We start from the raw sequence: 26943 nt of genomic DNA on the forward strand, positions 1-26943 counted from the left end.
GAATGGACCCATAACCTAAATTATAAAACTATCAGATGACCGCTGTCATTCATTTTAGCATGCATCACTGAGAATATCCCGCTGCACAGCAGAAGATCATCTGACATTTCCTGGAATAGAGGTTGGATGCGGACTCACTTGGTCCTGTCAGTAGCATCGTCATATCCTGAGTGACACATCTCACTGAACCGGCACACAAAAAAGTCATAGCTTCGATGGTATGACGGGGTGTCCTCTTCAATGTTTGCAAACTTTATGAACTGAGGAAAAGAAAACTATTAAATTACATCGATTCTGGTGCACACAAAGCAAGTTATATTTTGTCTGCCTTCCACATTAGATTCACTACACCCTCTGTCCATTCCCTTCTTGCATCCCCATTAGATTCACCACTCCCTCCCTCCGTCCACTCGCTCTCTCCCCCGTCCCTCCCTCCGTCCACTCCCCCCTCCACCCACTCCCTCCTCCATCCACTCCCTCTCTGCCCACACCCGTGCCCGTCCCCGTCCACTCCCCCTCTGTCCACCTTCCCACTGTCCACTCCCTCCTCCGTTCACTCCCTCCTCTGTCCACTCCCTTCCTCCGTCCACTCCCTTCCTCTATCCACTCCTCCCCTCCGTCCACTCCCTCCTCCGTCCACTCCCTTCCTCCATCCATTCCCTTCCTCCGTCCACTCCTCCCCTCCGTCCACTCCCTCCTCCGTCCACTCCCTCTCTGCCCACACCCGTCCCCGTCCCCTTCCCCGTCCAGTCCCCCTCTGTCCACCTTCTCACTGTCCACTCCCTCCTCCGTTCACTCCCTCCTCTGTCCACTCCCTTCCTGTCCACTCCTCCCCTCCCTCCTCCGTCCACTCCCTTCCTCCGTCCACTCCCTCCATCCACTCCCTCCTCCGTCCACTCCCTCCGTCCACTCCCTCCTCCATCCACTCCTCCCCTCCGTCCACTCCCTCCGTCCACTCCCTCCTCCGTCCACTCCCTCCTCCGTCCACTCACTTCCTCTGTCCACTGCTCCCTCCGTCCACCTTCCCACTGTCCACTCCATCCTCCGTTCACTCCCTCCTCTGTCCACTCGCTTCCTCTATCCACTCCCCCCTTAGTCCACTCCCTCCCTCTGTCCACTCCCTCCTCCGTCTATTCCCTTCCTCCGTCCATTCTCCCCTTCGTCCACTCCCTTCCTCCGTCCACTCCCCCCTTCGTCCACTCCCTCCCTTTGTTTGCTCCCCCCGTCCACTCCCTTGTGTTCCCATTAGATTCACCACTCCCTCTCTCTGTCCCTCCCCCCACCCTCTCTATGTCCACTCCCTCCCTGTGTCCACTCTCTCGCTCCATCCACTCCCTCTCCCCATCCACTCCCTTGTGCTTCCATTAGATTCAGCACTTCCTCTCCCCGTCCATTTCCTCCCTCTATCCATCCTCCCTCCGTCCACCCCCCCTCTGTCCACTCCCTTCCTGTGTCCCGATGGATGAAAGACTCTCTGCTGAAAGACACGGTGCCATTTTTGCAGCATCTTACTTTAGGAAAGATGTAAAGGCTTTTAGTAGGGTACAGAAGCAATGTGCAGTGTCACAGCAATTATCACTGCTGCCTCACAGCTCCGGAGACCCAAGTTGGATCCCGACCTTGGACACAAGTCCATGGTAATGCAGGAGGTGGTCTTGTGTTCTGTGGTTGAGGTAGGATTAGAGTTGTGCAGGTCTTTTTAAGAATCTGATGGCTCCACAATACCTGCCACTAACTTTCTCACCACTCATGTTAGGCTCACCAGACTGTAGTTTCTTGGCTTGTCATGTACCCCATCTTAAATAAATGCAAAACAGTCACAACACTCTACACATCTGGTAGCTAACGTGTAGTCTAGGAAGATACAAAGATCTCTGCTAGGGCCCTAGTAATAGACAGCGTGGAAACAGGCCCTTTGGCCCAACTTCTCCACACCGGCCAATATGTCTCAGGCACACTAGTCCCATCTGCCCGCATTTGGCACATATCCCTCCAAACCTGTCCTATCCATGTACCTGTCTTGACTGTTTTTTAAACATTGGGATAGTCCCTGCCTCAACTACTTTCTCTGGCAGCTTGTTCCATACACACATCATCCTTTGTGTGAAAAAGTTACCCCTCAGTTTCCTATTAAATATTTCCCCCTTCACCGTAAACCTATGCCCCCTGGTTCTCGATTCACTTACTCTGGGCAAGAGACTCTGTGCATCTACCCAATCCATTCCTCTCATGATCTTATACACCTCTATAAGATCACTGCCTCATCCTCCTGCACTCCAAGCAATAGAGACCAGCCTACTCAACCTCTCTCTATAGCTCAGACCCTCTAGTCCTGGCAACATCCTCGTAAATCTTCTCTGTACGTTTTCCAGCTTGACTTCTTTCCCATAATATGGTGCCCAGAACTGAACACAATACTCTAAATGTGGCCTCCCCAACGTCTCATACAACTGCAACATGACCTCCCAGCTTCTATACTCAATATTCTGACTGATGAAGGACAATGTGCCAAAAGCTTTTTTGACCACCCTATCCACCTTCCTCCTCAGTGGCACTAATCCACTCAGTAATTTGCAGTCTGAGAATTGAGAGGCAGACTTACCGAATTTGTTCCCAGGATCTGCAATGCTGCTTTGTCAGACTCGAGAAGCTTGGCCACCATCTTGAGAAAACTCTCCACAAACAAGTTAATGCTTTGGCAGTGACAGGCCATCAGGAGCTGGTCGAGAGCCTCCATTGCAATGCACACATACCTGACGGGCAATCAAGCATTCACAACATTCAATACAGCAACCAGTATGCATCCCTCCACACGCGGCAACCCTCCACACGCGGCAACCCTCCACACGCGGCAACCCTCCACACGCGGCAACCCTCCACACGCGGCATCCCTCCACACGCGGCATCCCTCCACACGCGGCATGCCCCTCCACACGCGGCATGCCCCTCCACACGCGGCATGCCCCTCCACACGCGGCATGCCCCTCCACACGCGGCATGCCCCTCCACACGCGGCATGCCCCTCCCACACGCGGCATGCCCCTCCCACACGCGGCATCCCTCCACACGCGGCATCCCTCCACACGCGGCATCCCTCCACACGCGGCATCCCTCCACACGCGGCATCCCTCCACACGCGGCATGCCCCTCCACACGCGGCATGCCCCTCCACACGCGGCATGCCCCTCCACACGCGGCATCCCTCCACACGCGGCATCCCTCCACACGCGGCATGCCCCTCCACACGCGGCATCCCCCTCCACACGCGGCATCCCTCCACACGCGGCATCCCTCCACACGCGGCATCCCTCCACACGCGGCATCCCTCCACACGCGGCATCCCTCCACACGCGGCATGCCCCTCCACACGCGGCATGCCCCTCCCACACGCGGCATGCCCCTCCCACACGCGGCATCCCTCCACACGCGGCATCCCTCCACACGCGGCATCCCTCCACACGCGGCATCCCTCCACACGCGGCATCCCTCCACACGCGGCATCCCTCCACACGCGGCATGCCCCTCCACACGCGGCATCCCTCCACACGCGGCATCCCTCCACACGCGGCATGCCCCTCCTACACGCGGCATGCCCCTCCTACACGCGGCATGCCCCTCCTACACGCGGCATCCCCCTCCACACGCTGCGTCCCTCCACACGCGGCGTCCCTCCACACGCGGCGTCCCTCCACACGCGGCGTCCCTCCACACGCGGCGTCCCTCCACACGCGGCGCCCCTCCACACGCGGCGCCCCTCCACACGCGGCGCCCCTCCACACGCGGCGCCCCTCCACACGCGGCGCCCCTCCACACGCGGCGCCCCTCCACACGCGGCGCCCCTCCACACGCGGCGCCCCTCCACACGCGGCGCCCCTCCACACGCGGCACCCCTCCACACGCGGCACCCCTCCACACGCGGCGCCCCTCCACACGCGGCATCCCTCCACACGCGGCATGCCCCTCCTACACGCGGCATGCCCCTCCTACACGCGGCATGCCCCTCCTACACGCGGCATCCCTCCACACGCGGCATCCCTCCACACGCGGCATCCCTCCACACGCGGCATCCCTCCACACGCGGCATCCCTCCACACGCGGCATCCCTCCACACGCGGCATCCCTCCACACGCGGCATCCCTCCACACGCGGCATCCCTCCACACGTGGCATGCCCCTCCACACGGGGCATCCCTCCACACGCGGCGCCCCTCCACACGCGGCGCCCCTCCACACGCGGCGCCCCTCCACACGCGGCATCCCTCCACACACGGCATCCCTCCACACGCAGCATGCCCCTCCTACACAGCATCCCTCCACACGCGGCATCCCTCCACGCAGCATCCCTCCACATGCCGCATCCCTCCACACGCGGCATCCCTCCACGCAGCATACCTCCACATGCCGCATCCCTCCACACAGCATTCCTCCACACGCAGCATGCCCCTCCACACGCAGCATGCCCCTCCACACAGCATCCCTCCACACGCGGCATCCCTCCACACGCGGCATCCCTCCACACACGGCATCTCTCAACACAGCATCCCTCCACACGCGGCATGTCCTCCCATCTTGACCTCCCGTGCTGTAGGGAAACCCATGCCCCAGATGGCAGAATTTATTATCCGGTGGGACCCAGATACCCAGAATCAACCTGTGAGTCTTTCCCTGAGTATATTCAAGATAGGGAATGGGCTTAGTGGAGGAAAGTGGTGCAGAAGTGCAAGAGCAACCATGATCTTACCGATTGGCAGAGCAGGCCTGAGGGTCCGAATGGCCTTCGTCTGCCCTATTTCCTATGTCCTTACCCATATCGGTGCCTGGCCACATCTCTGCTCAGTCTCTCTGCAAGATATGCACCAATTCGGTCCAGCTTTTCCGGTGCAGACAGGGCGTAGAAGGTCAGCTTCTCCATGTTGACTTTCACTAGCCCATCCTGTGGACAATAGTTGGGAAAAGTTAGCTTTGGTTATGGCTGTGCCTAGAGGCCGCAGCTGAGAATGGGTGACATTGAGGTGACATCCCAAAGGCAGGTGGTGTGACAGCGGTTGATCAACCACACACATCACATGCCAAGGCCTTTGACCGCACCTCCTGACAGGGCCAAATATCTGCAGTCTCCTACTTCACCAATCTTTGTGTCGGTCCCTGCTCCATCGTCCCACCTCTGCTATCATCCTCTCCTTACGCTCCACAATCTCTTCCCATTCTGTCCTCCCTCTCCTCCTCACTCCCTTTATCCTTTCTCCTCTTATTCTACCTCCTCTTGAAGAACCATTTGGTACAGGCTAAACCTTCCTGGTGACAAATGTCAAGCCTGCAGTAGACTAAGGATATCCAACTCCCTCTAGTGAAGAAGGAATATATCCCGGAATTGCATCTTGAAGATCCAAATGGCATTCTCATTATTCCTGTTGATTGCACAAAGCTGACACAGATGACACAAAGCTGGGTGGCAGTGTCAACTGCGAAGAGGATGTTAGGAGGTTGCATGGTGACTTGGACAGGTTGAGTGAGTGGGTAGATGCATGGCAGATGCAGTATAATGTAGATAAATGTGAGGTTATCCACTTTGGCGGCAAAAACAAGGAGGCAGATTATTATCTCACTGGTGTCAGGTTAGGTAAGGGGGAAGTGCAGCGAGACCTGGGAGTCCTTGTACACCAGTCACTGAAAGTTGGCGTGCATGTGCAGCAGGCAGTGAAGGAAGCTAATGGCATGTTGGCCTTCATAACGAGAGGATTTGTGTACAGTTTTGGTCTCCTAATTTGAGGAAGGACATCCTTGTAATTGAGGCAGTGCAGCGTAGGTTCACCAGATTGAGGGGGGGGGAGAGAGGGGGGGGAGAGAGGGAGAGAGAGAGAGAGAGAGAGAGAGGGAGAGAGGGAGGGGGAGAGGGAGGGGGAGAGGGAGAGAGGGGGAGAGGGAGAGGGAGAGAGGGGGAGAGGGAGAGGGAGAGGGAGAGAGAGGGAGGGAGGGAGGGAGAGAGGGAGAGAGAGAGAGAGAGAGAGAGAGAGAGAGAGAGAGAGAGAGAGAGAGAGCGAGAGAGAGAGAGAGAGAGAGAGAGAGAGAGAGAGAGAGAGAGAGAGAGAGAGAGAGAGAGAGAGAGAGAGAGAGAGAGAGGGGGGGAGAGAGCGGAGAGAGAGAGGAGAGAAAGGGGAGAGAGTAGAATTGAGAGGGAGATAGAGGGAAGAGAGAGGGGGAGAGAGGATGAGGTAGCATTGGAGGAGAGGGAGGGAGAGTCATATTCAAAGAGAGGGGGAAGTGAGATGCACGTACGTATAAGAAAATAACTGCAGATGCTGGTACAAATCGATTTATTCACAAAATGCTGGAGTAACTCAGCAGGTCAGGCAGCATCTCGGGAGAGAAGGAATGGGTGACGTTTCGGGTCGAGACCCTTCTTCAGACTGATGTCGGGGGTGGGACAAAGGAAGGATATAGGTGGAGACAGGAAGATAGAGGGAGATCTGGGAAGGAGGAGGGGAAGGGAGGGACAGAGGAGCTATCTGAAGTTGGAGAAGTTGACGTTCATACCACCGGGCTGCAAACTGCCCAGGCGAAATATGAGGTGCTGCTCCTCCAATTTCCGACGGGCCTCACTATGGCACTGGAGGAGGCCCATGACAGAGAGGTCAGACTGGGAATGGGAGGGGGGAGTTAAAATGCTGGGCCACCGGGAGATCAGTTGCGTTAATGCGGACCGAGCGCAGGTGTTCAGCGAAGCAATCGCCGAGCCTGCGCTTGGTTTCGCCGATATAAATAAGTTGACATCTAGAGCAGCGGATGCAATAGATGAGGTTGGAGGAGGTGCAGGTGAACCTCTGTCTCACCTTGAAAGACTGTTTGGGTCCTTTGATGGAGTTGAGGGGGGAGGTAAAGTGACAGGTGTTGCATCTCGTGCGGTTGCAAGGGAAAGTGCCCGGGGTTGGGGTGGTTTGGGTAGGAAGGGACGAGTGGACCAGGGAGTTACGGAGGGAACGGTCTCTGCGGAACGCAGAGAGGGGAGGGGATGGGAAGATATGGCCAGTGGTGGGGTCCCGTTGTAGGTGACGGAAATGTTGGTGGATGATATGTTGGATCCGCTGGCTGGTGGGGTGGAAGGTGAGAACGAGGGGGATCCTGTCCTTGTTGCGAGTGGGGGGAGGGGGAGCAAGAGCGGAGCTGCGGGATGTAGAAGAGACCCTAGTGAGAGCCTCATCTATAATGGAGGAGGGGAAGCCCCGTTTTCTGAAGAACGAGGACATCTCAGAAGCCCTAGTCTGAAACACCTCATCCCGGGCGCAGATGCGGCGTAGACGGAGGAATTGGGAGTAGGGGATAGACTTTTTGCAGGGGACCGGGTGGGAAGAAGTGTAGTCCAGATAGCTGTGCGAATCGGTGGGCTTGTAGTAAATGTCCGTCACTAGTCTGTCTCCTGTGATGGAGATGGTGAGGTCCAGAAACGGGAGGGAGATGTCAGAGATAGTCCAGGTATATTTAAGGGCAGGATGGAAATTGGAGGTGAAGTGTATGAAGTCAGTGAGTTCTGCATGGGTGCAAGAGGTAGCACCAATGCAGTCGTCGATGTAGCGGAGGTAGAGTTCGGGGATGGGGCCAGTGTACGTCTGGAACAGGGATTGTTCGACGTACCCGACAAAGAGGCAGGCGTAGCTAGGGCCCATGCGAGTGCCCATAGCTACGCCTCTGGTTTGGAGGAAGTGGGAGGAGTCAAAGGAGAAGTTGTTGAGGGTAAGAACCAGCTCTGCTAGGCGGAGGAGAGTGTTGGTCGATGGGGATTGGCTGGTTCTACGGTCGAGGAAGAAACGGAGGGCTTCGAGACCATCCTTGTGGGGGATGGAGGTGTAGAGTGACTGGACATCCATGGTGAAAATTAGGGAGTGGGGGCCTGGGAACCGGAAGTTGTCCAGGAGATGGAGAGCGTGTGAGGTGTCATGGACGTAGGTGGGGAGGGATTTAACCAGGGGGGATAGGATGGAGTCGAGGTAGGTAGAGATAAGTTCGGTACGTACGTATAAACAGATGGAGGGACAGACAGATAAGAAGCGAGTGTGTTTGCAGACATTTCACTGAGGGCTATGGTCACATTCCACATTGGAACTCCGTTGCAAGATACTGGCATGATTTGCACATATTCAAACCATCTCCTAAAAATGGACTCTCTTACTGCTCGTCTGGTACACTGCCCGACCTGATATATCTTTACACTGCGATGTTTAATTGATTACCACAGGAAAATACATTCACACTGTCTACAGGTCCAAAGCAAAAGCATCACTGCCTGTTCAATTTTATGAAACAATGTTTTAGTTAATGGATGGCTATTTACCTCAGAGTCCTCAGGGAAGATATTGTCCACTAGCCTCTTGTATCTTGGCCGCAGAGCTCCACAGCAACCGCAAACACCTGCAAGAAGCACAGACGTGTCATTGACCCACTTACACATGCACCATGCAACTTCCTGTGGGAAAACATGGTGCACTAGATTGGGAATGTTTGTTACAGCAATAATATAAGCTACCATGAAGACCAGGTGATCTTCAAACTAAAGAGTGACACATGACCAAAGTCCTATGAAAACATAGGGAGCTCCCAAAACATCTCATTAATCCCTAAATGGCATTGCATAAAATCACGACAATAGCCAAGGAATTAGGCCCTTCACCCATCCTCATCAATGCCAACCAAGATGTCTAACTGAGCTAATCCAACTTGCTTGCACACAGCCTGTATTGCACAAAACTATATATATATATATATATTGGAATGCTTGAGATTGCAGCCCTCTGCATGTTTGGAAAGGCTGCCTTTAACATTCTGTAAAACACCCAGCACCCTACTTGATCTTTGGGTGTTTAGAATGGTGGATTATGAGTCGGGAGTCCAAGTCAGCTGGGATACTGCCTCATGCAACACCTGTTCCTTAACATCCCCCCGCTACTCCATCCAGGGACCCCGACAATGTTTTCAGGTGAGGCAGTGGTTCACTTGCAACTCAAACCTCATCTACTGCTCCAAATGTCAACTTCTGTACATCGTCGAGACCAAGCGCAGGCTCGGCGATCGTTTCGCTGAACACCTCCACTCAGTCCGCCTTAACCTACCTGATCTCCCAGTTACTCAGCACTTTAACTTCCCCCCCATTCCTAATCTGATCATTCTTTCCTGGGCCTCCTCCATTGTCAGAGTGAGGCCCAACACAAATTGGAAGAACAGCACCTCATATTTTACTTGGGCAGCTTGTACCCCAGCGGTATGACCATTGACTTCTCTAACTTCAAATAGCCCTTGCTTTCCCTCTCTCTCCCCCTTCCCAGTACTCCCACCAGTCTTACTGTCTCCGACTACATTCTATCTCTGTCCCGCCCACTCCCCTGACATGTCTGAAGAAGGGTCTCTACCTGAAACATCACCCATTCCTTCTCTCCAGAGATGCTGCCAGTCCCGCTGGGTTACTCCAGCATTTTGTGTCTACCTTCCATACTTCCTCATCTGTCAGTTCCTGGGCCGGGGTCAAGGAAAGAGCGTTCACGTTGCCACCAATCTTTCCACCACTATGCACAAGAAGCACAAGAAGCGCAAGACGCCATTGTTAGCAGATGCTGAGAAGTGTGTTCAGCTCTGGCTGAACAATTTCTAATCTTGTGACATGGACTCGATAAGAAGAGAAGAAGCTCCTGGGCCTAGCCAAGGACCATCATTCGCAGGTCCAGGCCTCTAGTGTCTGCCTGAGCCACCTTCATGAGCATAAGGTATTTTCTGGCTCAACAGAGTTCTTGCAGGACCAGTGTTTACAGAAGCTGGATTACATCCTGGACAAGGAACATAGACAATAGACAATAGGTGCAGGAGTAGGCCATTCGACCCTTCGAGCCAGCACCACCATTCACTGTGATCATGGCTGATCATCCACAATCAGTACCCCGTTCCTGCCTTTTCCTCATATCCCTTGACTCCGCTACCTTTAAGAGCTCTATCTAACTCTCTCTTGAAAGCATCCAGAGAACCGGCCTCTCCTTCCGAGGCAGTGAATTCCACAGATTCACAACTCTCTGGGTTAAAAAGTTTTTCCTCATCTCCATTCTAAATGGCCTATCCCTTATTCTTAAACTGTGACCCCTAGTTCTGCACTCCCCCAACATCTGGAACATGTTTCCTGCCTCTAATGTGTCCAATCCCTTAATAATCTTATATGTTTCAATAAGATCCCCTCTCATCCTTCTAAATTCCAGTGTATACAAGCCCAGTCGCTCCATTCTTTCAACATATGACAGTCCTGCCATCCCATGGACTCTACATCTGCATTAACTTTTAAAACAAAAACTTGCAGTGGAAACATCTATAACTCTGCTTCCAGAACTGGAGCATTACGCTGTTGGTGCTGAGATATCTGTCACACTGTGACAGAAATTTAATGAAATGAGGATAACACCTGATTATTAAATGGCTAAAGAAATTACACTAAAGGATAAAGGATAGAATGTGTAGGAAGGAACTGCAGATGCTGGTTTAAACCGAAGATAGACACAAAATGCTGGAGTAACTCAGCGTGACCGGCAGCATCTCTGGAAAGAAGGAATGGGTGGCGTTTCGGGTTGAGACCTTCTTCAGATTTCTTCTGAGAGTCAGGGAAAAGGAAACGGAAGATATAGAACGTGATGTAGAGTCAGGGGAATGGGAAACAAATATATAGATTGGGGGAAAGGATAGAATCCTTTAATTAATGAACCCATTTCTTTCCAATTGCGAGTCATCATTAAGTATGGGTAAGGTGTGGGAAGACTGGAGGGTGGCAAAGGTTGTGCCTCTATTTAAGAAGGGTGGCAGGGAAAAGCCTGGGAACTGTAGGCCAGTGAACTTAACCTCTGTGGTCAGAAAGTTACTAGAGAGTATTCTGAGGGATAAGATATTCTGGCATTTAGATGGACAAGGGCTGATCAGGAATAGTCAGCATGGTTTTGTACGTGGGAAGTCGTGTCTCACAAATCGGATTGAGTTTTGTGAAGATATGACCAAAAGGTTGATGAGGGCAGAGTTCTAGACGTATATATGGATTTCAGTAACGCATTCGACAAAGTTCCGCATGGTAGGCTGCTCTGGAAGATTAGATCCCATGGGGTTCAAGGACAGATAGCTGAATGAATGGAAAATTGGCTTCACGGAAGGAAGCAGAGGGTGGTGGTGGATGGTGGCTTTTCAGACTGGCGGCCCGTGACTAGTGGTGCGCCTCAGGGTTCGGTGCTGGGCTCATTGCTGTTTGCCATCTATATCAATGATTTGATTGAGAATGTACAAGGCATGATTAGCAAGTTTGCAAATGACACAAAAGTGGGGGGGTATTGTAGATAGTGAAGATGGTTGTCAAAAATTGCAGCAGGATCAGTTGGGCAGGTGGGCTGAGGAATGGTTGAAGGAATATCTCACATTTAGAGATATTGCATTTTGGGAAGTCTAACAAGGGCAGGACCTACACAGTGAATGGTAGGGCTCTGGGGAGTGTCGTAGAGCAGAGGGGTCTAGGAGTGCAGGTGGTGTCGCAGGTAGATAGGGTGGTCAAAAAGGCTTTTGGCACATTGGCAGACCTCCCAACATTTGATTTTACAAATTCATAATTTTGATGTCCAAAATTCAGAATTTTACATCAAAATTGATAATATGGCATGTAATGCAACTTTTCAGCAAAAAAAAAGTATGCACGCCAAATGCACATACGTTGCGTTACATTCATGTGTGAAAAACAAACTATTATTTCCAACTATTATTATAGTGAATAGTTTATTATAGTGAAAAACAACTATTATTTCCAACAGTCCATAGTTCATGAACTACATGTACAATGTCAGGCCTATTATGAGTATATTCTGCTATTTATAGAAAGGTTATTGAACAGAGATACTTTTTGCAACACAAAGAACATTTGTTTTGTTTTGTTGTTTCTATTTTGCTTTTTCCTTACACATCCCAATTCTCTTGGTATTGAATAAAACAATGGTCATAAAGAACAATGGTATGACTAAGTTATGAAGAAAGAGTTGATATATGCGACTCGACTAAACATACATAGAAACATAGAAAATAGGGGCAGGAGGAAGCCATTTGGCCCTTCGAGCCAGCACCGCCATTCATTGTGATCGAGGCTGAACATCTACAATCAGTAACCTGTGCCTGTCTTCTCCCCATATCCCTTGATTCCACTAGCCCCTAGAGCTCTATCTAACTCTCACTTAAATGTATCCAGTGATTTGGCTCCCACTGCCCTCTGTGGCAGAGAATTCCACAAATTCACAACTCTCTGGGTGAAAAAGTTTTTTCTCACCTCAGTTTTAAATGGCCTCCCCTTTATTCTTAGACTGTGTCCCCTGGTTCTGGACTCCCCCAACATTGGGAACATTTTTCCTGCATCTAGCTTGCCTAGTCCTTTTATAATTTTATACACCTCTATAAGATTCCTTCTCATCCTTCTAAACTCCAGTGAATACAAGCCTAGTCTTTCCAATCTTTCCTCATATGACAGTCCCGCCATCCCAGGGATTAACCTCGTGAATCCACGCTGCACTGCCTCAATGCAAGGACGTCCTTCCTCAAATTAGGAGACCAAAACTGCACACAATGCTCCAGATGTAGTCTCACCAGGGCCCTTATACCTAATCTGACATAATTGAGATAATAAACTGCCTCGTTATTTTTGCCACTAAAGTGGATAACCTCACATTTATCTACATTATACTGCATCGGCCATGCATCTGCCCACTCACTCAACCTGTCCAAGTCACCCTGCAGCCTGCTAACATCCTCTTCGCAGTTTACACTGCCACCCACCCAAATCATCCGCAAACTTGCTAGTGTTATTTCTAATTCCATCATCCAAATCATTAATATATATTGTAAATAGTTGTAGTGTACGGAAGTACTTGTTGAAGTAAATTAGCACATTAATTGATAATCAGCCCAAAAAGGTTGTAATTGGCTTTTCTGCTGTGTTTTATATTTTAACCCCGTCATAATTAATTAATTTTGTTATATAATCTTGCACTTAAATTTAACATTTACTTATTACAGTTCCACCACTGATTTTCTGGCACTCTTGGTTTCAGAGCTTTGCTGGTTTATCCAGCTGGCCAAGGGAACAGCTATGGGGATAAATGTGCTGGCTCCAGTTGGGCTGGAGTTCCAGAGCCCCGGCCACAGGTGGCAAATTCAACCCACCGATCGGCCATGGAAGTCCCGATGAGGTTGAGATTGGCTGCCTTGCCCAGCCTAGGTGTCACATTTTTGGGGAGACTTCCAGGGCGGGGGGACTTCTCGCGGCACCTCCAGCGGCCAAATTGACAAATTGCAATTACCGACTGTTTTGCGGAAAAATGTGAGGGGAAATTGGACTGGTGGAAATGAAATAAGAAAGCGGAAACTTTCCGCCAAATTCAGAAGGGTTGGGAAGGGTGCATTGGCCTTCATCAGTCAGAGTATTGAGTTTATAAGTTAGGAGGTCATGTTATAGTTGTATGGGACATTGGTGAAGCCACATTTAGAGAATTGTGTTTAGTTTTGGTCACCATGTTATAGGAAAGATGTTGTCAAGCAGGAAAGGATACAGAGAAGATTTACGAGGATGTTGCCAGGACTGGAGGGTCTGAGCTATAGGGAGAGGTTGAGCAGGCTAGGATTTTATCCCAAGGAATGCAGGAGGATGATCCTATAAAGGTGTATACGATCATGAGAGGAATAGATCGGGTAAATGCAGAGTCTTTTGCCCAAAGTGGGGGAATCGAGAACCAGAGGACGTAGATTTAAGGTGAGGGGGGAAAGATTTAATAGGAACCTGAGGGATAAGGTTTATACACAAAGGGTATTAGGTCATTTATATATATCGCAAACAGCAGAGATCCCAGCACAGATCCCTGTGGAATTTCCATTGGTCACAGACCTCCAGTCACAATATCCACATTCCACCTCAATCCTCTGTCTTCTATTAATAAGTCAGTTCTGAATCTATACCACCATATGGATAAAGGGATTGAAGGCCTTGTGGCAAAGATGATGTTAAGATAGGTGGAGGGGCAGGCAGTGGAGAGGAAGCAAGGACTCTGCAGAAGGACTTGGACAGGTTAGGAGAGGGCAGAGAAGTGGCAGATGAAATTCAGTATAGCAAGATGCAGAATGCATTTTGGTAATAAGAATAAAAGCGAAGATTATTTTCTAAATAGAGGGAGAATCCAGAAATCGAAGGTGCAAAGCCACTTGGAGTGCTGGTGCAGGACTCCCAAAAAGTTAAATTGAAAGTCAAATCAGTAGTAAGGAAGGCAAATTCAATGCTAGCATTTATATTAGGAGGACTGAAATACAAAAACATAGATGTAATGCTGAGGCACTATAAGACGCTGGTCAAGCCGCATTTGAGGTACTGTGAGCAAATTTGGGTCCCATATCTGAGGAAGGATGTGCTGGCTCTGGAGAGGGTCCAGAGGAGGTTTACAAGAATGATTCCAGGAATGAGCGGGTTAACACATGACGAGCGTTTGACGGTACTGGGCCTATACCTGCTGGAGTTTAGAAGGTTGAGGGGGGACCTCATTGAAACTTACAATGAAATGCATAGAGTGGGTGTAGAAAGGATGTTTCCACTGGTGGGAGAGACTGGAACCAGAGGGCAGAGCCTCAGAATTAAAGGGCGCTCTTTTAAAAAGGAGGTGAGGAGAAATTTCTTTAATCAGAGGGTAGTTAATCTGTGGGACATTGCCACAGAGGGCTGTGGAGGCCAAATCAGTGGATATTTTTAAGGCAGAAATAGATAAACTTGATTAGAACGAGTGTCAAGGATTATGGGGAGAAGGCAGGAAAATGGGATTAGGTGGCAGAGATCAACCATGATTGAATGTAGACTCGATTGGTGCAGACTCGATAGGCCGAATGGCCCAATTCTACTCCTATGACTTGTGAACATGTGAAGTCATCGTGAATCCCGTACATCTTAATCTTCTGGATCAGCTTACCACGAGGTACCTTATCAAAATCCTTACTAAATTCCATGTATACAACATAATCAACCCATCATCAGTCTCTTCTGTCATCTCTTCAAAAAACTCAATCAAGTTAGTGAGACTCGACCTGCCACGTACAAAGCCATGCTGGCTATCCCTAGTTATCTTCCAAATGGTAGTAAATCTTACCTCAAATAAATCTTTTGTGTCCTCCCTCGGCCTCTAGTGAAAACAATCCAAGTTTGTCCAATCTCCTCTAAAAGCCAACAATCTCCAATCCAGACAACAACCTGGTGAACTTCTTTTGCCCCCCTTTCCAAATCCTCATAAGTATAGATTTATAAATTCTGTTTCAGAGATTAAGTTAACTCCATTTTAAATGTCTCTTTTAACTTCTTGTGAAGCTATTGTTAACTCTATTTCACCCACATTTTATTTTTATCACTGGCCTGGGAATGTATGACGAGCTTGCTTTGTGTCTAAGCTGTGCTATTTCTCTCCAGGTAATATGTAGCAGGGCAGTCTGAAGGGAGCTTTAGAGATACAAAAATTTGCAGATGCTGGAATCTGAAGCCAAAAATAAACTCTGGAAGAATTCAGCGGGCGTTTTACTCTGTGTCTCGCCTTTGGTTCACCTGATCTGGAAAACTTCCGCAGGGTGGAAAGAACAATATATTATGATCCAAAACTCCTCAAACCAACAATAGTTCAAAAATTAGAAAGTGTTCCAACTGCAGAGAGGTTTTGTTGGAAACCCCACCTTAACAGCACTGCTTATTCATCCTGTGTTTCTGAGTCATGAACCTTCAGGCTACATGAATAGCAGAGGGGAGGAATTGTGCACCCATAGGAAAACAATAACCTTGAGACTGCCTTTGGCACGTGTACTAGTAGTGTAAGCTGTACGGGATGGTCGTTTGTAACTATCTGTTCCACACTGTTTTGCCTACCTCTCCTTCCTGAGATGTGCCGATTCTTGATGCAGTGATGGAACTATTAGCCGAGCGGAATGTCTCACTGAACTGAGCTCAAAGCCTGAGCTTGCTGGGGCAGCATGATTGAGGATGCAGCCCTTAACGAATATCCACCTACACACACTGTTTCAGTTTGACCAGCATGGGCGACAGTCAGAGACAGGAGTCTGGTTGACTTTTCCCCCCTCTTTCAGAGCTATCTGAGGTACATGAGTGGGGCTGGATAAGGTCAGCGTGGCTTTGCTCACTTCCATGCCGAGTTTATGGTGCATCTGCATCTCTGCAGCATTAAGTTAGGGCAATATCATTGTAATGCCACCTCACACAGATGATGTAATTCATCAGACACAAATGACTGCAGCTATTTCACAAACACATTTTACAACACTTCATGTGCAGTATCCACTTAACTGATAGCTTAACAAATTGAGAACAACATTTCAGTCAGAAACCAGCAGACTAAAATTAATTTAATGTATTAAAGTGGCTTTACAATACTCCATCGTTATTTTAATACTGGGGCATAATTCTGATAAGATGATTAATTCAATCCTTACCGTACATCTTAAAGTGGACTATACCATCTCTCCCTCAATCCCAGGCAGAAATCTGAAAGAATCTAATCTCTCCTGAAATGAGCGAAGCAGGTGACCTTAGCCCTGTGTGACGACAACAGCGATCCTGATGAATACTGAATGACAGACACACACACACAGACTTTTCATTCAGCCTAGCCAGCATGGGATGAATCGAGGAGGAATCACTGAAGATCCTTTCTTCTCTCTCGGGACATGTTTTCAGCTTCACAGTCACCGATACAACGCTTCAGCACTGGGTGTGTTACATCAGCATCAGCAGCAAACTGCTGGCAGGCTCACAGCTCATTACGACTGGGATAGGGGGTGGGGAGTGCTGGATTCTCAGCGTGTTTTAAACGCATTTAGCAGAGGACGATTAAAGTACAGTTCATCAAATCATTGAAAGCAACTATCTGGAAAACTATTTAACCAATAACATTGCTGCCTGTTTCAGCCACTAAATATCATCCATCATTTACTCTGAATGTACTCTGAATATCTGTCAGAGTTGCTGTTCATTAAACGACAGCACCCTCCACCACCACAATCTTGCTGGCTAGTCCAGAGCTGGCAAAATACTTATCACTGTTAGATACTTACCAGTTCCAATATGGTGGTCAGCAATTCCACAGCAGTCCATTAGGAATGCTCCTGTGTTCACTCACCAGCATTCCAGTAAATCAAGGCTTGGTTTTCACTTCTCAAAGCAGAAAGCAGTTTGAAGGAGAACGGAGAGGCAAGACACCATGCCGATCTCTCCTGTTGTCTGGAATGCTGTTTATTATCCTTCCAATTGAAAGGAGGTTTCTGGATTCAATAGAGAGCAAGCAGCTCAGCTTTATATTCCAGCCTTCACCCTCCTCCGTCCTCGCTCTCCTTTCAAGGGCGTTTTGATACAGTGACACAAATAGACCCATTTCCAGTCCTTTCACATTCACATTAGCAAAAACAACGGGCTTCAGCACAGAGCTTTCAATGTAAAACATATCACCACCGTGCAGTGACACCAACACATAGAAGGAACACCAGCAATAACTTTTGTCATTTACTTTTACACCTGGGGATATTAGTTGTCATGCCATCTATATACTAAAACTCTCGTTTGTTTGTTTATTTGTGATAGAACTACAGCCAAAACGGTACACGATAGCGTGACAATTTTAGGCCCACCTTACTCACTGTCATCGCTTTAATGGTAAAGCAAGTAGTTTTATTGAAATTGGTGTTATATTTTTAAAGTTATGCACATTTTAAAGTTTAAATCTATCTCGTAGGGAGGGAGGAGCGAGGGAGGAAGGGAAAGGGGGAGGAGAGTGGATCAGGGGTGTTGAGGGGGATGGAGCGGGGGAAGGGGAAGTGGGGAGGGGAGGGGGGGAGGAGGGGGAGGGGAGGAATTTAGAAGGATGAGAGGGGATCTTATCGAAACGTATAAGATTATTAAGGGGTTGGACATGTTAGAGGCAGGAAACATGTTCCCAATGTTGGGGGAGTCCAGAACCAGGGGCCACAGTTTAAGAATAAGGGGTAGGCCATTTAGAACAGAGATGAGGAAAAACTTTTTTAGTCAGAGAGTTGTGAATCTGTGGAATTCTCTGCCTCAGAGGGCAGTGGAGGCCAATTCTCTGAATACATTCAAGAGAGAGCTAGATAGAGCTCTTAAGGATAGCGGAGTCAGGGGGTATGGGGAGAAAGCAGGAACGGGGTACTGATTGAGAATGATCAGCCATGATCACATTGAATGGCGGTGCTGGCTCTAAGGGCCGAATGGCCTACTCCTGCACCTATTGTCTATTGGGAGGGGGGTAGGAGAGGGTGCTGCACCAATGCAGGAGAGGTTTGGGCCCAACTTAGTCTAGTGAACAATAAAATACACAGTACAAAGTTTACAAAGCAAAACATCCAATCTGGCATCAGTGTATACCAACAACAACAGGTCACAGACTTAATTATGAAATTCATTGGGTGGTAAAATGAAGGCTTTTAAATAGGGATGAAATTAGTGAGCAAAACGGTGCGGGTCAGAATCTGTGATCACATGAACACAGATAAATATAAGCAAATACATTTTAACTTCTGGGTTTGCATTTTACAGATGCACAGCAGGCAGGATAACGTTTACAATCGCAGATGCAGTTAAAGTGTCAATGTACGGATGGAAATTAGAGGCATTTGTAGAAGACGGTGGTCATGGAGCGAGAGCACAGGCAATACTCAAATATAATGAGGTAGCAATCACTGTTGAGTACAGCCAGCAATTGTAGTGTTTAGATATGATGTGGTGTTTTTTGTGGTTGTGTACTATGTGGGGGGGGTACTGTAAAATTGTCTCTTCTGTACGGAGACTTGACCTTTGTTTTCTGGGTGGTGTCTCCGTTTCCGCTGTGGCCTACCATCGGCCAAACACCTGGAGCTGGCGGCCTCCACCTGGGACCATCTGCGGAGCTGCCTGCCTTCGGAGGCTGTGGTGGCGCTGTGAGTGCGGCTGCGACTCGCCTTCGGAGGCCCCCGAAATCTTTGGCCGCGGGCCGCATGGATATCGGAAGCTCGCAGGCCCCACCCTGGGTGGGGGCCGACATCGGGAGCTCCGGCAGCGGCAGCATCTTCGCCCGCCCCGAATCGCGGGACTTGGGTCGGCCCGCTGTGGACCTTTCACCGTCCGGCGCAGCCTGGAACCGGACGCGCGATTTTTCTCTGCCCGGCGGGGGCTTCAATGTCGGGAGCCACGACCGCCCCGACGTGGCAAGTTCAACAGCCTGACCGCGGGAGAAGACGGCAGGGGAAGAGAAATGACATTCTGGCCTTCCATGACAGTGAGGAAGTAACTGGAGGAGACTCACTGTGATGGATGCTTTTTTGTTTTTTTTTGCGTTGGTTTATGAAAGTGTGTGTTATTGCTTATTTCTATTGCTCTTATTGTTGGACTGTGGGTAACGGAATTTCATCCAAAAGACTTGTTTTTTTGGATGACAATAAAGGTTATTCTGATTCTGATTTGAGCCAGCTATTCAATATGATCATGGCTGATCATCTAAAATCAGTACCCCGTTCCTGCTTTCCCCCCATCTCTCTTGATAGGAAAAAAAACTGCGGATGCTGGTTTAAATCGAAGGTAGACACAAAATGTTGGAGTAACTCAGCGGGTCAGGCAGCATCTCAGGAGAGAAGGAATAGGTGGCGTTTCGGGTTGAGACCCTTCTTCAGACTAATGTTCTTGAAACGTCACCCATTCCTTCTCTCCCGAGATGCTGCCTAATCCGCTGAGTTATTCCAGCATTTTGTGTCTCCCTTGATTCCTTTAGCCCTAAGAGCGAAATCTAACTCTCTCCTGAAAACATCCAGTGGCCTCCAGTGCCTTCTGTGGGAGAGAATTCCACAGATTCACAACTCTCTGGGTCTTCTTGCGTATGGCGTGCACAGTCTAAAGTTGTAGGTCAAGGGTAGACATCCAGGCCAGGGCAGCATCAGTTGCTGGGTGGATGGCCTTGATGCCACTAGGGAAAAGCCTCAGTGAGCCGCCATTCACCATGTGTGGGATGGTCTGGTCTGGATATCCGCAGTCGCAAGCAGGGCTGTCTGTCATCCCCCACTTGTGCAGGTGATGGGCTGTTCTTGCATGGAGGATGCGGGTCCTGTTCAGGGTTAGCCATTGCTTGCGATGGAGGTCAAATCCCGGTGGTTTCACTGTGGGGTCTGTGATCACCTCTCCGTTATTGGTGTTGGCATCTTTCCAGGCTCTGCGCCACTCAGTCTTGGGGTCAAAGTCTTCCAGGGATTTGGCTGAAGACCAGAAGGGTTTGTGGGACTTCAGGCGCATGTTGGGCAGATTGTTCAAGTCAGCATGGATGGGAAGGTCAGGGTTAGCCTCGATGGTGCACCAATCTTTCAACATCCTCTCCCTTCTGTGTATGCTGGGAGGGGCGATGTGAGAGAGGACAGGGAGCCACTGCAAAGGTGTTGACTTAAGCATCCCTGTGATGACCCGTATTGCAGAGTTAAGGACAGTGTCAACTCGTTTGGTGTGGCAGCTATTAGCCCAAGCTGTTGAGCAAAACTCGGCCGTTGAGTAGACTAGGGCTAAGCTTGCGGTATGGAGGGTGTGTGCATTGGATCCCCACTGTTGCCTGCAAGTTTCCTGATGATGTTGACCTTTGCTCCCAGGTTGGGAGATTGCAACCTTCACGTGGTCCACCCTGTTTCGACAGATGCAATCAACCCGATGTGCACAATCTAACAGACAACTCTCTGGGTGAAAAAATGTTTCCTTATCTCAGTCCTAAATGGCCCCCTTATACTCCAAGTGCCGTCTCACTAGGGCCCTGTACAACTGCAGTAGGACCTCCCTGCTCCTAAACTCAAATCCTCTCGCATGAAGGCCAATATGCCATTAGTTTTCTTCACTGCATGCTGTACCTGCATGCTTACGTTCAGTGACTGATGTACGAGCATACCCAGGTCTCGTTGTACATCTCCTTTTCCTAAGTCCCGCAAACCCTTCTGGTCTTCAGCTCATAGGAGGAGCCAGCGCTGCCGTCGCAGCTGCGGCTTGCCTGCAGTCCGTCTGTCTTTTGTGTTTTTTGTTGTTTTTGTATGAATTGTAGTTTTAATATGATGTAGTGTTGTATGTTATGTTTTGGGGGGGGGGGGGGGTGGGAGGGAACGGGAACTGTAACATTCTCTCTCCCGAACGGAGACGCGACCTTTGTTTCTGTGTCGTGTCTCCGTTCCCGTTGCGGCCTACCACCGGCCATGCACCTGGGACCACCCTGGGGCTCTGGTTCACAGAGCCCGCGGCCCGGACTCACCACCTGTGGCGCTGGCTGCCTGCGGATGCTGCGGGAACGGCTGCGACTCGTCTCCGGAGGCTCCGGCGCGGGCCGCGTGGACGTCGGAAGCCCGCAGGCCCCTGGATGGGGGCCGACATCGGGAGCTCCGGCAGCGGCAGAGGCAGCGTGTTTGCCCGCCCCGAATCGCGGGGCTTGGGTCGGCCCGCCACGGACCCTTCACCATCCGGCGCGGCCTGAAATAGGCCGCGGGATTTTTCACCGCCCAGCGGGGGCTTCAATATCGGGAGCCCCGACCGCCCCGACGTGGCAACTCCAACAGCCTGACCGCGGGACAAGACGGCAGGGGAAGAGAAAAAGACATTCTGGCCTTCCATCACAGTGAGGAGGGACTGGAGGAGACTCACTGTGATGGATGTTTCTTTTTGTTTGGTGTTAGTTGTGATTGTATGTGTTATTGCATTTTTATTGATTAATCTTATTGGTCTTATTGTTCAACTGCGGGTAATGTTTCATTTCACTACACATTTATGTGTATGTGACAAATAAACGACTATTGACTATTGATTCAAAAATTTGCCTTCCTGTTCTTGCCACCAAAGTGGATAACCTCACATTTATCCACATTATACTGGATCTGCCATGCATCAGCCCACTCACCCAACCTATCCAAGTCACCCTGCAACCTCATAGCATCCTCATCGCAATTCACCCAGCCTTGTGTCATCCGCAAACTTTGAGATGTCCAATTTAATTCCCACGTCTAAATTGTTAATATTTATTGTAAATAACTGGGGTCCCAGCACTGAGCCTTGCAGCACCCCACTAGTCACTGCCTGTCATTCTGAAAAGGACCCATTAATTCCTACTCTTTGCTTCCTGTCTGCCAACCAGTTCTCTATCCATGTCAAGACCCCACCCCCCATACCATGTGCTTTAATTTTGCTCACTAATCTCTTGAGTGGGGCCTTGTCAAAGGCTTTTTGAAAGTCCAGATACACCACATCCACTGGCTCTCCCTTTTCCATGTTACATCCTCAAAAAATTCCAGAAGATTAGTCAAGCATGATTTCCCCTTCAATGTCGGGAGCCCCGACCGCCCCGACGTGCAGCGGCAGCAGCAGCAGCAGCGTCTTTGGGGCTTGGGTCGGCCCGCTGCGGACCTTTCACCGTCCGGCGCGGCCTGGAACGTGGCAACTACAACAGCCTGACCGCGGGAGAAGACGGCAGGGGAAGAGAAAAGACATTCTGGCCTTCCATCACAGTGAGGAAGTGACTGGAGGAGACTCACTGTGATGGATGTTTCTTTTTGTTTGATTGTGTGTGTTATTGCTTATTTTTATTGCTCTTGTTGTTGGACTGTGGGTAATTTTTCATTTCACTGCACATTTATGTGTATGTGACAAATAAACTTGACTTGACTTGAAATCCATGCTGACTTTGACCGATCCTGTCACTGCATTCCAAATGCACTGCGAAAACATCTTTAACAATCGACTCAAGCATCTTCCCCACTACCGATGTATGGCTAACTGGTCTATAATTCCCTGTTTTCTCGCTCCCTCCTTTCTTAAAAAGTGGAGTTACATTGGCTACCCTCCAGTCCACAGGAACTGATTCAGAGTCCAGAGAACATTGGAAAATGATCACCAATGCATCCACGATTTCTAGGGCCACCTCCTTGAGTACTCTGGGATTCAGACCATCAGGCCCTGGGGGTTTATCTGCTTTTGGTTCCAACAGTTTAACTAACACCATTTCCTGACTAATGTAGATTCCCTTCAGTTCCTCCCTCCCACTAGATCCTCGGTCCCCTAGTATTTCTGGGAGATTGTTTGTGTCTTCCTTAGTGAAGACAGATCCAAAGTACTCGTTTAACTGTTCTGCCATTTCTCTGCTTCCCATTATAAATTCGCCTGTCTCTCATTGGTCCTACAAGGGACCTACATTTGTCTTCACTAATCTATTCCTTTTTACATATCTAAAGAAGTTTTTAGAGTCAGTTTTTATATTCCCCGCAAGCTTTCTTTCATGCTCTTCTTTCCCCCTCTTAATTAACCCCTTTGTCCTCCTCTGTTGAGTTCTAAATTTCTCTCAGTCCTCTGGTTTGCTGCTTCCTCTGGCCAATTTATATGCCTTTTCCTTGGATTTAACACTATCCTTGATTTCCCTCGTTAGCCACGGTTGAGCCACCTTCCCGTTTTATTGTGTTTGCCAGACAGGGATGAACAATTTTTGGAGTTCATCCATGCAGTCTTTAAATGTTTGCCATTGCATCACCACCGTCAGCCCTTTAAGCATAATTTGCCAGTCTATCCTAGCCAATTTCCGTCTCATACCTTCAAAGTCTCCTTTCTTTAAGTTCTGGACCCTAGTCTCTGAATTAATCGTGTCACTCTCCATCCTAATATAGAATTCCACCATATTATGGTCATTGTTGCCCAAGGGGCTCTGCACAAAAAGATCGCTAACTAATCCTTCCTCATTACACAATACCCAGTCTAGGATGGCCTGCCCTCTAGTCTGTTCTTCTACATATTGGTTTAAAAAAACATTCCTGAGAATCCTCCTCCTCAGCACTGCTACCAATTTGGTTGGCCCAATCTATATGTAGGTTAAAGTCACCCATGATAACTGCTGTACCTTTGTTACACGCATCCCTAATTTCCTGCTTGATGATATCCCCAACCTCCCTACTGCTGTTACAACACAATAGATGCAAGAGCAGGTCAGAGCTTGGTATTCAAAGTAACTCATCTCTCAGATTCATTTTAGTCTTTGTACATCTGGGTACAACATAATGGTTAATTTTCCAGTGTTGTAATCCAGAAAACCAAACCAATGATCCTGAGACAGTTGTTAAAATGTTATGATGGCAGCTGGGTTTTTTAATTTCCAACTCTAATTAGCAGAATTGTCTAATTATTATAAATTATCATGTGATTCACTCTTACCTGGGCTGACCACCATGTGACTCCAGTTCTTTAACTATCTTTGAAGCGGTCCAACAAGCCTCTTGGTTCAACGGCAGATAGTAACGTGGATTTTCCAATGGTGCCCAAATCCTGTGAATGAGTTGTAAACATTATTTCGGAGACATAAGTAGTCAGGATCAGGTCAACCATTGTACGAACAAGGAACTGCAGATGTCAGTTTACACAAAAGGACACAAAGTGCTGGTATAACTCAGTGGGTCAGGCAGCTTCTCTGGAGAACTTAGGAAGGTGAGACCTATCGGTTGGGACCCTTCTTCAGGTGGAGGAAATGTATGTTTAGGGTGGTTGATGGAGAATCAGACTCAAGTCTGAAGAAGGATCCCAACCCGAAACGTCATTTATCCATATTCTTCAGAGATGCTGCCTGACCCGCTGAATCACTCCAGCACGTTGTGTCGGATGAACTATTCTCTGCTTGTCTGGAATGACTGCAGCTTCAACAACTCTCAAACTGGACTTGTTTTCCCTGAAGCAAAGCAGGCTGAGAGGTGACATGCCTTCCATTTGAGAGGCATAGATAGGGTAGAACCTCCTCGTCTTTTCCTATAGTGGGGATGTCTAAAGCTAAATAACATAGGTTTAGTGGATGAGGGAGAATTAGAGGGGATACATTTTACCCCAAAGGGTAGTTGGCATCTGGATTGAGGTGCCAGGGAAAGTGATGGAGACAGGAACAGTAATGACATTTAAGAGACATCTTAGCTCCCATACGGGAGATGGTATTTACGCAGGCAAGTGGAGTTAGTATAAATAGGCATGATGGTCGACATTGATGTGGTGGTACAAATGGTCTGTTTCTATGCTGTACAACTCCTTGATTATGGCAACACCATCCAGGACAAAGCAGTCCACTGGACTGATTCTCCATCAACCACTCTAAACATACATTTCTTCCACCTGTAATGCATTCTACATACAAGATGCGACGTGGTAACTCAACAATGACATCCAAATCCACAACCCACTATTATAAAAACATATTAGAGGCATAGATAAGGTAGACAATCAGTTTTTTCCCCCCAGGAAATATCAAATACCAGAGGCATAGCTTAAAGGTGAGAGGGAGGAAGTTTAACGGAAATGTGTGGAGCAATGTTTCTTCACACAGACTATTGGATGTCTGGAACGCGCTGCCATGGGAGGTGGTGGAAGCAAATACAATAACAGTTTAAGAGGCATTTAGGCAAATACAGGAACAGGTTGGGAATAGAGGGATACAGACCATGTGCAGGCAGATGGGATTAGTTAGATTGGCATCATTGTCAGCTCAGACATAGTGGGGACTATTCCTGTGCTGTACAGTTCTGCATTTTGTACCCCTTAATGATCAAAGATAGTAGGTTTAAGAACTATACTCCCTTTCACCCTGCCTTCCCAAGTTTACTCTATCACCTCATACATACTCAAACATCAGCAGCTCTGAGCCATTACTTGGCAGGCATTTTATTGGTTCCGCTTTCGTCTGTCCACCATTGTCATTCACCAAATCTAAGAGGAATCACCCTTTTCACCTTGTGCTAATGCACTCCAATGAGGAGTTGTAGAACACTGCAAGTGGCCACAATTATGGCCCATTCACAGATCGCTGACTCATTGAAAATTCCTGACATGGAAGGCATGTCTTGCATCTCAACAAAAGCCCAAATACCCTTGACCACAACGAAACCATCAAAAATACCAACTCCTCCCACCCCCTGAATGCATTATGCAAAATCTGACCATCTGCCTGTGTTTCTACTCTTTTCTTTCAAGCATAGATACAATCAGTTCAAACTCAACTACAATAGAGCAAAGGTCAAAATATAGGTCTCAACATGGTAGCGCATCAGTTCCCTAGACAAAGTCCAATATCCGCAATGGGGTAAAGGTAAATCAGAATAATGAGAGGAATAGATCGGGTAGATGCCCAGAGTCTCTTGCCCAGAGTTGAATAGAGGTCCAGAGGACATAGGCTTAAGGGGAAAAGATTTAATAGGAATCTGAGGGGTAACTTTTTCACACAAAGGGTAGTGTGTATATGGAAGAGGCTGCCAGAGGAGGTAGTTGAGACAGGAACTATCCCAACATTCAACAAACTGTTAGACAGGTACATGGATAGGACAGGTTTGGAGAGAAATGGACCAAATGTTGGCAGATGGGACTAGTGTAGCTAGGACACGCTGGCCGGAGTGGGCACGTTGGGCCCAAGGGCCTGTTTCCACACTGTATCGCTCTATGACAGACAGTGCCCTAGCTTATGGAAGAATCGTTCAGATGCCTGATAACAATGGGGAGGAAGCTGTTCATGAGATTGGTGGTGTGTGCTTTCAAGTTTCTGTACCGTCTTCCGGGTGGGAGCAGGGTGAAGAAGGAGTCATCAGGGTGGGACAAGTCTTTGATTATGTTAGAAAAAGGACACAAAGTGCTGGAGTAACTCTGTGGGTCAGGCAGCAGCTCTGGGGAACATGGATAGGTGAACTTTCGGGCGGGGACCCTTTTTCAGATTCAGCTGAGAACTTTATTCTGCACCATTCTTCATAATCTTTGATTATGTTGGTTGCAGCGTGAAGTGTAGATGGAGTCGGTGATGGGAAGGCTGGGCTGTGTAATGGACTGGGCCACAACTCTGCAATTTCTTCTGGTCTTGGATAGAGCTGTCCC

At 48.9% G+C, this 26943-nt stretch overlaps 1 protein-coding gene across 7 annotated transcripts in view; it reads right to left on the minus strand.

Annotated features, from left to right (window-relative positions):
* Window positions 1–26943, minus strand: part of LOC144596438 (protein EFR3 homolog B-like) — a 100502-nt gene that overhangs the window by 63507 nt on the left and 10052 nt on the right. For 2 of the 7 annotated variants that reach the window (XM_078404679.1, XM_078404680.1), the window contains exons 2-7: window positions 24262–24372; window positions 17127–17333; window positions 8326–8402; window positions 4805–4932; window positions 2603–2753; window positions 139–260 (exon numbers count right to left, since the gene is read on the minus strand). In XM_078404679.1, the coding sequence (XP_078260805.1) occupies window positions 139–260; window positions 2603–2753; window positions 4805–4932; window positions 8326–8402; window positions 17127–17166 (518 nt within the window). In that variant the 5' untranslated portion in view covers window positions 17167–17333; window positions 24262–24372. Of the gene's footprint in view, window positions 1–138; window positions 261–2602; window positions 2754–4804; window positions 4933–8325; window positions 8403–9397; window positions 9482–16505; window positions 16790–17126; window positions 17381–24261; window positions 24373–26943 lie in introns of those variants that run through there. The other 5 variants (XM_078404681.1, XM_078404678.1, XM_078404685.1 and 2 more) reach the window with 5 other exon arrangements.

The sequence above is a fragment of the Rhinoraja longicauda genome, chromosome 9 (assembly GCF_053455715.1).
Source record: "Rhinoraja longicauda isolate Sanriku21f chromosome 9, sRhiLon1.1, whole genome shotgun sequence".
NCBI classification, from domain to species: Eukaryota; Metazoa; Chordata; class Chondrichthyes; order Rajiformes; family Arhynchobatidae; genus Rhinoraja; species Rhinoraja longicauda.